The 16,249-nt window shown below is 34.7% G+C and overlaps 1 protein-coding gene across 1 annotated transcript in view; it reads right to left on the reverse strand.

Moving 5' to 3' along the window:
* LRPPRC (leucine rich pentatricopeptide repeat containing) overlaps positions 1–16,249 on the reverse strand; it is an 84,118-nt gene that overhangs the window by 39,651 nt on the left and 28,218 nt on the right. Inside the window, exons 15-23 of the mRNA XM_015857509.2 lie at positions 16,091–16,118; positions 13,785–13,842; positions 12,561–12,667; positions 12,271–12,348; positions 11,868–11,921; positions 11,040–11,153; positions 9,722–9,852; positions 8,311–8,396; positions 6,482–6,686 (exon numbers count right to left, since the gene is read on the reverse strand). Coding sequence (XP_015712995.1) covers positions 6,482–6,686; positions 8,311–8,396; positions 9,722–9,852; positions 11,040–11,153; positions 11,868–11,921; positions 12,271–12,348; positions 12,561–12,667; positions 13,785–13,842; positions 16,091–16,118 — 861 coding nt within the window. The remainder of the gene's footprint in view (positions 1–6,481; positions 6,687–8,310; positions 8,397–9,721; positions 9,853–11,039; positions 11,154–11,867; positions 11,922–12,270; positions 12,349–12,560; positions 12,668–13,784; positions 13,843–16,090; positions 16,119–16,249) is intronic.

Consider the following 16,249-nt stretch of genomic DNA (forward strand, 5'->3'; position numbering starts at 1 on the left):
CATTTTAGTTACCTTAGTCCATCAGCCACATTTTTCCCCATTATGTATGCAGTATTAAATCAGATATTAAACCAATCAGATCTGGAATTTAAGAATAATCAACAAATGTAGCTTTTAGCATAGTCCATTTAAAAGAATGAAATCAACTTCTGCAGACCACTGCTGGAAAAAATTACAAACCAATCAAGGATGAGAACAGCCACCAAAAGAGTGATGAAACAATGTGTAGTTACTCTCTCAAATAAAAAGTTTAAACTGAAACAAATGAAACTAAGAAAACACACACAAAATATACGAAGTAAACAGTCAAAACTGACTGTCAAATTCAGAGTGATAAAGTAAGCGAGGTTAAAAAGAAAAGAATCACTCGATGGTAGCAGTTGCAGGCTATAATAATTGACTTGAGATGAAGATTTTGCATTCCTGAAGCAACTTTATAATCAATCAATTGAACCTTAAGAGATATTCTTTAAATTAAAAAAAAGAAATTCAAATGCCTCCTCCCTGTGCATCTCTTGTGCAGCACACATTTTGCTTTCTCAAACAATGAACTTTCTAGACTACTACAACCTACTACCTTTATCTAGACTAATATTTTAATATCTTTCTTAAAGACTAAAACACAGAAGAATTCATTTTGTTCAGCAATACTGGCGTTCTGAAAATGAACTCGAGATGACAGATTTCTACCTTATCCCCCTTACTGAGCCCTGTTTACAGTGCATCTTCTGGCACCCCATGAAGTCATTTGAATTTTTGTCATTTGGGGTGAAGACTAAATTACAGGTTAATTTCAAAACTGCAAGTAGCTGTTGCAGGCTAGATTACTGTCATAAAAGAGAAATACTATGGTAGTTACCACAGACAGATATAAAGCTTTATATAATCAGTATTTTTCTCCTACTTTAGATGCAAGTTCAGTTAACAACTTAAAAAAAAAAACAAAACAAAAAAAACCCCACAGTTTTGCAGCAAACCACTCACTTTGTACGGCACAACAACACTGATACATTCAAATGAAAGTTTCCAGTGATAAATCTCGCTTTTCAGATTGATGCTCAAGCAGCCATAGTATTGCCTCGGCTGCATTCCTAAAGGATTAAAGTGACTGTTTTTAGGTCAAAGCTATCAATAAATGAATGAATAATTGGAATGTCATTCAAACGGGAGCATTAAGAGTTTTCTAGTCTTTAAGTGTGTATTTCTGGAAGCATTAATACTGTATACGCAGAGAAAAAATGTCAGCAAAGGACTGAGATTACAAAAATGGAAATACTGTACTTGTTACTGGTACTTACTGCACGTAGGTTCTCAAATATGTCTGCACTAAAGGAGGTCAATATTTTATACACTTATATACCAGACATTTGGTTTTAATCTACCAAAATCTGACATTTGTTCCATTGCATTCCAGTAGTAAATAAGTAAAATGAATGAACAGGACAAATATAAAACAAACGTACAGAAGTTCAGACTCTGAAAAGAAATTCTTAGTACTACTATGGCAAGGATAAAAAAATCTACCCATCTTATGCTTGTACTTGAATTAGCATGATTTAATCAACAACTTGCAGTATCTTACAACTGTCACAAACTGCAATTAATCCCAAGTACATCCTAACAACAGCTTTTGGAAGACAGTCCTGTTAGAAAAACACAATGAAAACTAACCTAGTAGAGGTTTCAAATTCCAAGTATAGGTGAGATTTTACTGTGTTTCTTGTTACGACTCACTAAATAAATAAATAAATAAATAAAAAGCTGCACAAGGAGAAGAATGTCTGCATTTCAAGAAAATGATGCTTGGGCATCAGCTTTTAAAGCCAACAGATAGCTGTGCATTTGAAAATACTTAGTAGTCTTTCTGTAGAAACTTATGTATGCCAAATACCGTTTTATCTTGCCAGAGAAGTACTTACTACAGCACTAAACTAAAAGGCCAGTCCACTATTACTGTTTAATTTTTGTGAATCAAGTCACAGAAGAAATACCCATGTCCATGTACTCACTGCCACATTGACAAACCTGACTTTCAGTGGCAGTCTGCACAAAACTATTGTTTAAAACATGAAACACATAATCCATGCACCATTTTCAGGTGGCCAGATTCTACAGGTTTCTCTCAGTTACTTACAAGTAGTATTCTATTAAAGGCTAATATGTATTACACTTCAGATTTTGTGTATTTCTCCCTCTCGCCGAATCACATTTAAAAACTGATACATACTATTATTTCCAAGTGACAGGAGGAACCACAGTCATGACTGTATTATGCTTTCCTCTTACATAAACTAATTAATGTCCCAGTTTGCCTCTATTTTTCAACTAAATAGGAGCTTGAGTTAGGACGACCCAAGTTTTTTGATTCATTTGTTTTCTGTTTAAAATGCCTATTAAGTCCAAGATGCGATGAGCACAAACCTCCAAAACTGCATGGGCAGTTTTACTTACACAAACCTATCTTAGGAGACCAAATGATTCAGATGTCTCCATGTTTGCAGTACACTTGCTAAAGCAAGACTGGCTGTTAACATCACACATAGATATAACACCCCCCCCCCACCTTCAATTTCAACACGCCACTCCCCTCCTGCTTCAAGACTGAAGCATTGAAGCTAACCCTTTTACTTGCAATAAACAACTTTCCCAACCAGAGAGTCTGCCTGATAAAAATAAGACTCCAAATATTGATTTTAATTGGAATGAAGTGCTGCAACATTATGCATAAAGCTTTACTGAAGTGGCAATTTACCTAAGGGGTTTACTGATTGAAAAGCTCTCAAACCTGAAACCGCCAGAGAGGTAGAAAGAAAAAAGGGACTCTGGGGTGGGGGCGGAGGGTAGACTGGTAAAACAAATCCCTCTCTACAAATCTGAAGCAGATGTTAGTGTAGAGAGAAGTCAATTCAGCAAGGTACAATCAGCTTTGCAGAAATTATTCCGTTAAAAGAGAACGGGCTCTTGAAAGAGCTAAATGTTTTTCTGTTCATTTGCTATACTAAGGAATCTTCAAGGAGACTGGTGTTGCAATTACAACTAATCCTCCCCAAAAAATTAACTGTGTTGAAGGCTTTGTAATTTCCCTAGGTACAATTTAGCTGTCACTTACTTTAAAATTTACTCAAACATGCGTTCCGAACAGCACTAACTTCACATGTCAAGTGCTTTCCAGCCAATTGAGTCTAAACTGGAAGTCGGTGTTAAACAACTGAATGATTAGACAAGATAGCTCATTTCCCTGCTCTTTTGTTCAGAATAAAATGCCACATTTACATTATCAGACTCAACAGGATTTTCTGACAGAGGGAGAAAAAACCCTAGTGAACACTGTCCGCACAAAGCACATGAAGCCTGTCATTTACCAATCATCCTTCAAAAAGCAATAGCCATGAATGTAACTTAATTACGACCCAATGATCCTTGACGAAAAATCATCTTATCACTGCCCTGTCCCCATAGGGCAAATGAGACACTTTTGTCCCTTGGTACTGATGATGCTAAATTCCTAATTGCAATAATGGAGTAAGAGAGCCAAACATCCTTAATTTCATTGCGAGATGTAAAGAGTTTTAATGCAAATATTTGAAATAAAGCTGCTACAAATTAGAGAAACTGTCCCTACTAGAGATGGCTTTTCTCTAAAAATACCTCCTAATTTTAGAAAATGTCTATTTTTAAAGTGAATTTAAAAGTACATTAATTTATATGTGCTACAGAATTTTCCCTAACAGAATCACAGGCGAATTTAACTCTGTGAAAACAAAAGAGAAATTGTCAAGACACAGTATTCACACTAACTGCTACATGAAGCCATATTTACTTTGTTTCTTATGTGAAACTAATCACAAACCAGCACACAATGCTTTAATGGATGGACAGTGCTGCATTACAATACATTGATCATTTTTAAAGACACAAAATCGAGCTGTAGTCTTTTGATGTTTAAAAACACAGCTATTAACTACTTGTGCTCAGTCTCTTACAACCAGAGAATATTTTTGTTGATCCCATCTACAATATGCATAAATTTAATAGCTCAAATGTTCTGCTTTGTTTCTTTCCCCAGAGGTAATATTTTACAAAAGGGAGCACTAATAAAATTAAGATGGGAACCGCATCAAGTTTCTCATGAGGTTAAATACTCTTATTTTTGGTTGTGCCAAAGTTGGCTTGCACATCTTTACTGGAAGAAAGAAATTACCAGTAATTATTGCATCTATTTCTTCTCTGGGAAATAGGTACTAGCAAAGTACTGTACAGCACAAGAGCAGACAGTAACCAACAATGATTGCTTTCTCCTTTTCTGTGCTCCGCTGTAAATTCTTATTTTCACCATGCACTGTAATTTAACAAGAATTTTAGAAAAATATGGCTATGTACAGAGAAGAGGGGTACCTGTAAATATTTAATCCTACAATTGTCAAAATCTTCAAAAGGAAATCACAGATTCCTTTACAAGCAATTAAAAAGTTTGAATTAAATTAAGAACACAAAACACTACTGCAACCAATACTGTGCAACATGAAAAAACATTCCACAGCTAATTTCAGAGGCATGCTGACAACCTGCAGCTAAATGACAACATTTCAGTATGATACTAGAGCTGTAGGATGGCAAATAGGAAGCACTATCACTGAAAGAAATGACTAACGCTTACTTCAGTCAATCAGAACTTTGAAAAACTCTTAGTACTTCCAACACAAAAATCTGTAAAACGCAATTAAAATTCTCAAGATAACTGTGTAGAAAAAAACTTTTCTGTTTTGTCTCTCCACTTCTAGGAGGGCAAAAAGAAGAGAAAATGAGCTTCTTTGTACTGTATCTATATATAAGACATATATTAAGAGTTATACAGGTAAGTACCAATGACTCTGTAGCCCTACAGTTCCACAGCATGGAATTATTTTCTTCTTGAAAAGCCTAGTCTCAAAAATCTCTTTGTTAAAAATAATAATAAAACAAACAAGCAAAAGATATTAAAAAGTCATTTTTTTTTGAAGTCTTGCAAACCGTTTATAATGCAAAAGAGGAAGCAAGCTAAAACATCTTCACTGTCTCATCTACACACAATCACATCGCATCACCATACACTATCTCAAGTGAAGAGAACCCAGTACTACCACGTACAACCCTACATGTCAATGTACATAAAGCAATTACGTAAAAGCAACCACACTTACTGCGCACTATAAAGCATATCAGATATTTTTCCAACACATTAGTTACATATGACTGCAGTTAAATTACTTTCACAAACATCTGCCTCATCACGCGATATAATCAAGGCATTGTTGCTGACTATACCCTGCATACTTCTGTTGACCAATCCACTAAAATGCTATTTTCAAAAATATATATATTTACCAACAGGAATTATACCTTTTTGATGAGAAGTCTGAATGGAGAAAATATATTTTTGCATGCCCAGAATATTTACAAGGTCTAAAAATCCCTGTATATTAATGTTCTTGTTAATATGCATCTTTGAGGCTGACTCACATGCATAATACTATGAAGTATTCACTTATTTTGCAGGTATGTTACTGTATTTAATATTAAGTCTATAACATTTGATATACATGAAATACACTGCAAGAAGCTTATCAGTCACTGTAGTTGGAAGACATTAAAATTGCATGACAACATAAATGACATACTAAGGAAAAAAAGGATTGTGCATACAGTAGGGAAAGTTAAAAGTGATTCTTAGCTCAATTTCAGTAAGCACTTGTCATATAGTTCTTATATACATTAATTCAAAAATCCAGCACCTCAACGAAAAAGTTAAGCATAGAACATGACACATTAAATTACAGATACTTTCTACCAGAATCAGTGCATGAACCTCTACTTCCTGCCTTTACAAGTGCATGAGCTTCCTTTTCTATATTAAATGGTATTAAAAGCATATAAAGAAAAAAAAAATGGCATAGATGAACCAGACAGTACTTTCCCTCAATGTTAACTTCATGACCCCACAAGCAGCAATGTAAAATTATCTGATATTCACAGATTATGTGATTTTGAAATATTTCCATGTCCAAAAAGGGCTCCTCAATTCACCTGAGATCTACTGTATGGTGCAGTGCAATAATGGTTTTGATGTAAAATGGCATACTACTTAACCTCAAGAGCAAAGTATACCCATCATACTCTGTATAGCTATCTTGTCAAACAGACTTTAAAACCAACTTATTTGCAAGTGCACTTCAATAAGCAGCCACCTCACTTTTGGTGTCCATAAAACATAGCTGCTATTCACCTATCGGTATCACAATGTGATATACAACTGATGAAAACCAACTTACCTAACTTAGGAAACCATTCATTACTACTCCAAGATAACTTAAAGCATTATAAGCATGTGAATGTTTGCAGACATCAGCGCTTTCCAACATGAATGCTACTATTTATAGCATGCAAAGGTCATTTTAACAGAAGTATCATTACTTAATTCATCTACAGCCCAAACATAGCTTACTTTTCAAGGTGAACTGTAATCAGAGGGGAATAAAGGGCAGCAGTTTCTGCCAACCCGAGGTTCACAATGGTCTCATGTAACCGATTCACTGTTTCAACTTCACCTCGGATGGCAGCAGCATTAAGAAGGCGGAAAAAAGATGCAACCGCTCTATCCGAGATCGGAACGTCCTTCTCTTTCATCTCTGTTAGAACGTTAATAGCATCTACAATGAAACATCACAAAAGACCCTTAGGTAATTTCATGTAGGGAAAACAAACTGCTATTAAAACAGCATTTCAAACCCAGCAGGAATGTAAATTCTGGCGTATAATGCCGATTTCAAGTTAATTACTACTTGCATTTCTAAACGAGACTACAATTATAAATCCACAATAGCATGGTTTTATCATTTTGCTGCAACTTTGACTACAAATTATAGATAGGAACTGTGTGCCCACTCTGCACCACATAACCCTGTATAGTCTGCCCTATAGCTGCAAGATTCTACTAAATGGATGCTTTTATCGTTCAGTGCTAACATCTGCTAAATCACTCCATTGTTTCTTCAGCAGATGGCTTGTCACGAGGCCAGATAATAAAGATATGTTTACACTGTATATACAGCCAGACTAATGGTCTGATACCGATAGGGCCTGTTTGCTGTGTCGATACTAATTAGCCAAGGAGAGCCAATGAAAGCTTTCTAACAGACTGCATGTTAAAACATTAGGTTCATTAAGCTTCATTAGTAAGGCAGAAACAAACATTTTGGTATATGGAATAAGTGCATTTTTATAACGTTATTAATTATTGCATAGAGAGAATGTTTTGACCACTTTGCATTTGGCTACATTTATGAATTGCTCTGTTTTCTGAGGGACACTTACGCTCTTAAAAGCGAGCTGATCTTTTCAAGCTGCTTTAAAGTAGAGGTAGCCATGATCTGATTTGTTATTATATGGAAAACATCAGCTTTGTTTATTATTTTTCTAACATTAAGACAAATATCAGAAAAGGATCTTACAAGAAAAAGTATTACATTCAATTTTTAATATTGTTGTATAGCATTTTGGATTCAAAACATTATGCTTTGATAAGCCTGGATTATGCTTTTATTCTGCCAGGTCTTCTACAAAAATCACAGAACCCAATATACAGAATCACACTTTCAAGTCGATGATATTCTAGCGTTCGTTTAAAGATCAACCAAATAAGGTAAATTGTAGAATGATATTAAGACTAAATTACTTAAAATTAAAGAGCTAACAGCTTAATGTGAACATCTAGAAATCCAGAATTAGGCAGCTGGCAGAACACTCATTAGAAGCCAAAATTTCCAGGCCGTTTGACAGATTGATTCTAAAAAGCAATAACAAACACATATAAGAATAGAAACAGGAAAAAAAATATATACACTTTATAAAAAGTTAAATGATTTTTTTGCAGTACTTGGCTCTTACGGGAAGGTTATGTTTATAGGTTTTATGTTCAGCCTTCAGACCTTCTTAAGCAAAAACAAAGCCATTAGTCTAGGCACATACGCAATTTGTGCCATAAGTCATGATCTTCAAACTCAATCCAAACAGCAATGCTAATAAAAACTAGCTGCAGAAATGCAAAAAGCACTGAGCTGTGCAAATGTAAATGACAAGCTTGCCAATCCATTAAAACTAATGGCCTGCACCGTCCAAGCATCTCTGGTTGAATTCACATGCAAATTTGTATGCAAAATGTTCAAGCACTTTTCAGGACATGATATACCATTAATATCAACTCACGTTTTTATTCCTGAAGCAAGATACCTTTATTATATAGCAGAAATACAGAATAAAAGCAAAAAGGATTACCTTCTAGTCTACCATGCTTTGCTAAGACTTCTACCAGGGCTATGTATTTTCCAGAGTCAAGAGCAACAGGTGAGCTCCGAGGGAAGCTAGAAATTAAAATATTAAAAACTGTATCAGTAGACGTTTAGATTTTACGAATAAAACTTAAAGATTTATTTTAAAAAAACATGCGGTAAAAGGAAATCACCAGGAGCTAGAAGTTATAAGTGTTAAATGAAATGTCTGATGTACCTCAAAAGATGAAAAAATGTTTTCTACAGTTTTCCATCAACAAACCCCCAAATTCTAAAGAAATGTTTTAAAGAGACAAACTGTTTTATTACTTGATAGTTTTTGTAGAAAATAACAGTTTCCCAGAAGCTTGAAAAGAAAAATACAGTCCTCATATATTCTTTCCAATAAGGAAAAGAACATGAAGCTATTCAACCTTGATCAACACATGAAAATCTAGTATTTTTAAGTTACTGTTACGTATTTATTTTCTCTTTCCTGGAACTTATTAAATGAATTTCTCTTTTGTTGTTCCTTTTCGCACCAATTCAAAAAGTTGCCTCTCAGCAGTTTTATGCTGCACTCGGGGCAGATGAGTAAAAACATGCTACTGCACTGAAGCTTCAGTAGAAGAGTTGATTTTACTTCACACAAGCTCACCATGGGAATTGTGTGCAAGTGCTAGTATGCCTGAAATCAATATGATGGGGTATGCTGAGCAGTGAATTCCTTGATATTCACAGCTGCTCAATTATTTCACATAGTTTCAAAGCTAAGCAAGGTGTGTTGAGCACCTGTCTCTTAAAATACAGTAAAACAAAAGCAAGTACTTTGTGAGTACATATCAAAATGTGAAAGTAACAGAACTTGGTTTGCTCCCCACAGCTTCAGACTGAAGGGAAGCCTTCAAGGGCAAAAAGGAAAGGAGGCAAGTAAAAGGACTATCTGTAAGAATATGCTCCTAGTCACAACATGTTTTAGCCAGGAAGTAATTTTTTTTTTTTTAATCACCAATACATTAAGATCTGAAAGTAAAAATTTTAAGGAGAATGTTTATTGTCAATGTTAAAAAACAATGCCACTCAGAAGCACTGCTATAATATGGGTACAGCATATTCTAAAAATACTGTGTGTGTTTAAAATGAAAACAAAACAGACGCTAACTTGCCTTTGTTGTTTCTTTGTTTTCATTTATAAAAAAGAAAATTATTGTCCATACAAAGTAGCTGTTACTGATGTTCAATTACAGAAAACATATTTTTTGTTACAAAAACCCACAGCCCTGTTTTAAATGCACATACATTGGTGGGGAAAACTAATTAAAAATGGATGAGGGGGTTAATATTCAACCTACTTAATTCAACAAGGTCTGTGTATCAGCATAAATCTCTGTGACATGTTTCAGTGCCGGTGTACTTACACTTTTTCTTTCAGGTTCATTGCCTCTTCTACATTATCGTGTCGACAGCACAAATTTATTAAGGCTGCATAGCCACCGACAACCATGTCCGGTTCGTATTTGGCTTTCACTTCAAGGGCTTTTTGCATATTCTAAAAAAGGAACAAAGCAAAGATGTGAACTAGAGGAAAAGTCAATATGACATTATGAATCTTATATGTTCGGTGTGCAGTTATGCGACTGCTCTAGTACTTTTAATAGTAAAAGACCACATTTTAAAACACAGAGCTTAAATGGTTTAGAAAATCTTAAACATAATTTTGCAGAAGTTGGCATCTACAACAGCCTATAGGTTAACTTCAGAGGATATTTCAAAGTAACTTTCTTGCTTCAAGCTTCTTTTTCTTTCGACTTTTTTTTTTTTTTTTTAAGCCCACACAGACACTATGAATGTAGCCAAGTTCTGAAATTTGGAATTCTTAACAACAGATTTTCACCTAGTATATGCCCAAAAAAATAAATAAAACTATTTCCTAAAGGATAAGATTTTATTTAACTATGTCATGGATACCTTTTTTTTTTTTTTTTAATATACATTTCTATTCATACGTTTGACCATTTTGAACTTACAATGGTATCTGCTTCTAGTCTTCCTTCATATGCAGAATTGTAGAGGCGGACAACTTAGAATCACTCTTTCTAAACTACATTCTTAGAAGAGAATACTGGGTTATCATCTGCACAACTGTTACTGTTCTTACATGTACAGCCTTATAGGCAGGATCACACAGAACAAGCAACTAACTAAAAGTGTGGTGATACCTCACAAATTACAGGCACATGCTAAATGAATGTAAACTACAGCTGGACGCCTGCCGAATGAAGGCAAGAGACCCTTTATCTCAGAAGAGCTTTCCTCCTGCAGGAAAATGGAATTTCAATCCCTGCATTAACAACCTAGTAATATTTGAATTGCAAATGACTAGTGCATGTATCAGTTGCTTGACAATCTAGATATAAGAGACCGGAGCCATGGCTTGAAAGGACATTTGGCATGTATGATAAACCTATCACAGCTGTTACTATCATTCACTTTGCAGATTATTGTAAACAAACTTCAGCAACCCCAAAACATGCCATTCAAGGTGTTGCTGAAATTAGTTAACCTTTTGATTTAATTGCTTTTTGCACTTATGTTTGATTTATAAGCATCAAACCATGAAACCTCAAGTACCGCACTTGTCTTTGCTTAACCATTGTCTTTCCATAATAGAGTCATTTATGTCCCTTTAAAAATATAGCTATGTGCTTCCAATTATCTCTGCATTGCTTAAGATACCTCTTCTTCACAAAGAGCATATATGAGTTGTTTCAAGACATCTGTAATAGGCTGGTTTTCAGCTTTTCGCTTTTCTAGTTTCTTCTCCAAAGCAGACACGTCAGATTTAGCACTCTAAATGAAGGTAACAGAAAAAAATGTCAATTTCAAAAACACCCTTCCCTGAACAACTTGTCGGATCACTTTAATGAAAGACAGACAAAATAATCCTCTTCTTCTATAGTATGTGAAAATTTCTAATGATTTAAGATGCTTTTATCTGTTTAAAGAGTACATACTAATTAAATATTTGAGTCAGAATATATTTTTTAAAAAGAACATTAAGTAGTATATCAACAAAGGTCAGCACTACTACTTCTTTCATACTCTCACTAGTGCTCAGGGAAGTAGGAAACATAACCCTGTTTCTTTTCCCATCTCTATTCTGTTCAGATCAGAGATGTAAAACTTGACACTGCACCATTACACGCAGTATGGATTTACTTAGTTCCTGCCACTCAAGTGGATCACTGTAATTTACAAGCATGAATTAAGCTTCACAACATCTATGTTAAGTAGCTAGAACTTTAAAAAAACAAAAATGAAAGGGAAACTGAGGCATGAAACTTCAGCCAACTCCAAGGTCAAACATCAGGTCTATGTGAAAAATCTGGACAGCCTTTATTCCTACTCTGTAAAGTAACTTCTGAACATCAAGTGGTATATTTCAGAAATGTTAATATACTCCCATGACCTGATGGCTAGCAATTACAGCTCATCCAAAACCCATATCCAAACATTAGTATTATTCTTGTAAAAACAAGTATAGCCACTGGTGAATTTACTTACATCTGTAATGTCTTCTGCAGATGTGGATTTTTTAGGACATAGTGATCTTGCATCCTAAAAAGTATTAAGACAGTAAATAGATCACTAATTCAAAACAAGAAGTTCAGTCTATAAGTAAGCATATCATACAAAAAAAGTTGTAGGTACATAATTACAAATTAAATCTGCATTATGCAGAATTATTACACTGACATGAAAAACACATTAAACGGATCCCCCTAACTATTTCATACATGAGAATGACAATAATTTCAATAGCTATTGAAAAATCATGGCAAGGCGAAAAGGCTTAAATATAAATCACTGCATAAGCACATTTATATTGCAAAGGAGAGTATGTATGCACAGAGTACACGTTCCCCGTTTTTGTTAGTTTTAAAGGAATTGCCACAGAAGCACAGACCTTAATTAATTCAGGAACTTGAGAGGAGTCCAGCAGTCTGCAAATGCCGCTGCAGTAGGTTGCAGGGATAACTATATTCTGTACCAAGAGGTGGGGAAAAAATTATATGAGTTTTGAAACACAACCAAAATGAAATTTGTCTAACAGAAATTATCTTAGACGTAATTCAAGTCTCCAGCTCTTGCATGTCATTGAGAAGTGGTCTGGTTGTACTTAAAAGCAGCAATTTCAAATCTAATAGATACATGTCAGGCAGGACAGGCATTATGTAGCAAAAAATGAAATGGTACCATCTTCTTCAGCTGATGGAAGTATTGTCTCAAACGCTCCTCCTTGGCCTGTACCTCTGAGTCACTCATGCTGTCAATCAAGTGATAAAGAAAATAGCCAACAGCTTCTGTGGAAAAAAACAAGAGAAAGCATTCCACTAAAATTACCGAGACTGTCATGTTATCAAGATTAATTTATAAGAAATCATTTTGGTGTGAGATGTCACCCTGATGAGAGGCTCTGAAATGGCAACAATGATCACTGAGGCATAGAGATTATGTGGTTTGGGAGCACATATCTAACTGGTGAGTGAAAGGAATATTAATTATTTTCAGACCCAGTGACAGCTTTTCAGTACAGAATCTTACTTCAATCTATTTTTTCCACTACTGTGTGACAGAAGTGGTGCTGCCCAAGGCCTTCCCCCCCTTTCCTGCCCACTACCCCAAATAGTTGCCACAAATATTTTGTCACTGCTCAAAAGAGAAAACTGATTTCTACCACTTTGCATATTTAGTATGAACATTTTCCCCATTATATTCTATTACCGAGCTACATTAAGTATTGTAATACTGATAGGAAGGCATATGAGGTATTTTAACCATTACATAACTAATATTGAAGGGGATGTCTATTAACCAATGAAAATTAACAGATTTTTAGCAAGAACTGTTGCTGAGATTCTTATATAGGTAAGTGGAAAATATACTGAGTTCTAGACTTGAAAATCAGAACAGTATTACTACTGTCTTCTCAAAAGGTCAGCTTTCCCTCCCTGTAAACCTCCCCTAGCAGGAGAATTTTTGCTTTTTAAATCCAGATTATACAGGGGGAAAAAAAAAGTATATTTACTCCAAAGCATAAGACTTGGGATATTAAGTACCATTGTGCTTGACAAATTTGCAAAAGCCACTAAAGGCAGAATTAGATGGAAAAACTGCTTGTGTTGTCATTCAAAGAATTTAAGCATTGCTACTCTGCTCATTCTAAATCTGTATTTTGGTAAAAACTTAGAAAAATAAAATAGTTATCAGCAAGTTTGTTCATAATACTAAAGAAGAAAAGATCGAATGGATTTCAAAAATATGCTCTGATTATTAGAAACAGGATTTTACCCAACATGTTTTCAAATTTCACTTTCAAAAAGAAGCAATCAGTGTTTACTGTTGTAATCCCTCAAACCCATCATTACACAGAAGAACGGATTTGTGGATAAGTTACAATCATAGAAATTGAAACTCTACCAGTTGGTCCTGGAGGCGTCAGGCAATATCGTTCATCCTTGTACAACAGTTCTGTTATCTAGTAAGACAGAATAATCGTACATTGCAGCCAAAAGAAACAAGCAAGGACAAATAGTACCTGAAATTCAATTCTCAAAATAATAAAGCATTTCTCTGTTAAGTATTACTCTTTACCACAATACAGTAATTCTGTAAAAATATATATATATATAAAAGGAAGGGATTTTTTTGTTTTGTTTTCTTTGTGCGTGTTGTTTTTGTTTTTTTTAAATGGTAGTTTTTCCTTAAAAATATATACTGCAGAGCGAAATATGTTCTGAGATGCAGCAGGAAGACATTCTGTAGCATGTTTATGTATCATTCTACAGAAAGTTAAGGATCAATAAGATACGACTTAAAGCAAGTATTAACCGATGCCACTCATGGAGATTTGAACAATTATGTTTCAACTTACTGAAAGGCTGAAATTCGTCTGTAAAGCTTCATTATTATTTTTTAAATCGTGAACGAAGAAAATACATGAAGAAAATAGAGGAACGTGATTTAGCATGCTCTCCTAGATTTAAGATAACTAGTATAGTTATCCTAAATAAATGCAGTTTTGAATAACAGAGCATGCATCCATAAGAATTAATTGCATTCTTTATACTTTGTCTAAATTTAGCACATGTTCCATTAGTCTTGTACAAATTGAAGAGATATGTAAATTTTACTTCAGAGGAAAAGAAGCACTTAGTCCACATCCCCCCCTTCCCCCCAGTCCTACTCACAAATACTTTACTTTAACTTAAACAACATCTTTTTAAAAAACCATTTGACTGTTCCTAAGAAAATTATATCAACTTTACTTAAAATCCAAGTTATTAACTACTTCCAAGAATTCTACTATATCTGTCACACTTGTAGGATGAAATCTGAAAGAATTAGGAGGGAGGTGTATTCTCAGTGTCAGAGAGCTGTGTTTAGACAATGACAAAACAAAAAGGAACCCTCCCTTTTAATTGTTAGTGAAAATGAATAAATAAAGTCAGAAAACACCAATGTAATGTAATCTATCACTTGTCATTCTTTCAACAACCCAGATGGTTGAACTACCATGTTCTTTTGTCCTTTTCCCTTTATTCTCCTATGAGGAACCAATGCACAGAACACCCTCCAACTATAATAACTGTGAAAGTCCTAACACATTTCTCATTCTGAACCAAATTCCATACAACACAGAAAGGAACAGATTGCAGAAAACAAAAAATACACAGTGTTATTTTTAATGCCAAGTAAAAATAATACCCCAAGTTAGTATTTCTTATTTTAGAAAGATGACAAAATGTACCCCTCCTCCATTGTGGAGAATGGCATAACTGTAGACATGACAATATGCAGACCACCTTTATTTCAGCCCTCCGACTATCCTTCAAGTTTAATTCTGCTACAGGAGCAATAAAACAGATTCCCTTCCCTTTCCCCACCCCACCACACACACACAAAAAGGAAGAATAAATGCAGACGAAGATGTTCTCTGGCCATCCTCTGACAGAAAATGACAGGAAAATTTAAAATCCTGCACCTCACAGCTGCAGCTGATTTATCTAAATCTTTAAACAGCAAAACCTCCCAAATTTCTAATTCCATTTCATTGCATGATTTCTTCACAGAATCTGAAATACACTGCAAGCCAAGCACTGACATATATTAGTCAGCAGGTACAATAATTAAGAAAAACATAGGAAGTAGTGCTTGCCTTCGTAAATTTGGTAACCATAAACTAGTCGGTATCAGTCAACACTTCCTCACTTTTAAGTCCCTGCAAAACTTATACTGAGAACATCTTTCTAACGGGGTCATGCCAGGGAAGGCACGATCAGTCCATTTTCATTTGACTTTGAGTGATGTCCTTTACTGTGTTTGCTTTCAATACGTTAAGTAAAATGACAAAAACATCAGAATTCTAATAATAGCTTATTATTTTATTAATATTGGTGGGGGGAAGAAAGTCCCAAGCAGGCAGAAAAAGGGTTTATTGTTAGGTAAGTCAACCATGGCCAGCTTTGTTTCAGAAGCTATAACTATATACTGTCTTTAGTTGTAATAGCATTCATCTACAAATCAGAGTAAAGCTACATATTTGATTTTCCAGAGCTGCTCTTGGCACGTATTAAATCTCTATTTCATCCAGCTGTACAATCTGCCACTGACAAATGTCTTGCTCACTATTGCCAATTAACAGGCTCAGAATTTAAATTTAAATTAGTTCATCACTGACATACAAGGAACTTGATTTTATTTACAGCACTACTATCTCCACTTACCTTGCTCCAAAGCTGTACATCATTTGAGCTGAAGAGGGCAGCAAAGGATAACAAATTAAAACCTTCGAAATGATTTTATTCTTGTATTTTTTTTCTTAAATCCACAAACTGAACTCACATTAAGGATCTCATTATTTAAGGCAAATATAAATATTATTA

This window comes from Coturnix japonica, chromosome 3 (genome assembly GCF_001577835.2).
Source record: "Coturnix japonica isolate 7356 chromosome 3, Coturnix japonica 2.1, whole genome shotgun sequence".
Lineage (NCBI taxonomy): Eukaryota > Metazoa > Chordata > Aves > Galliformes > Phasianidae > Coturnix > Coturnix japonica.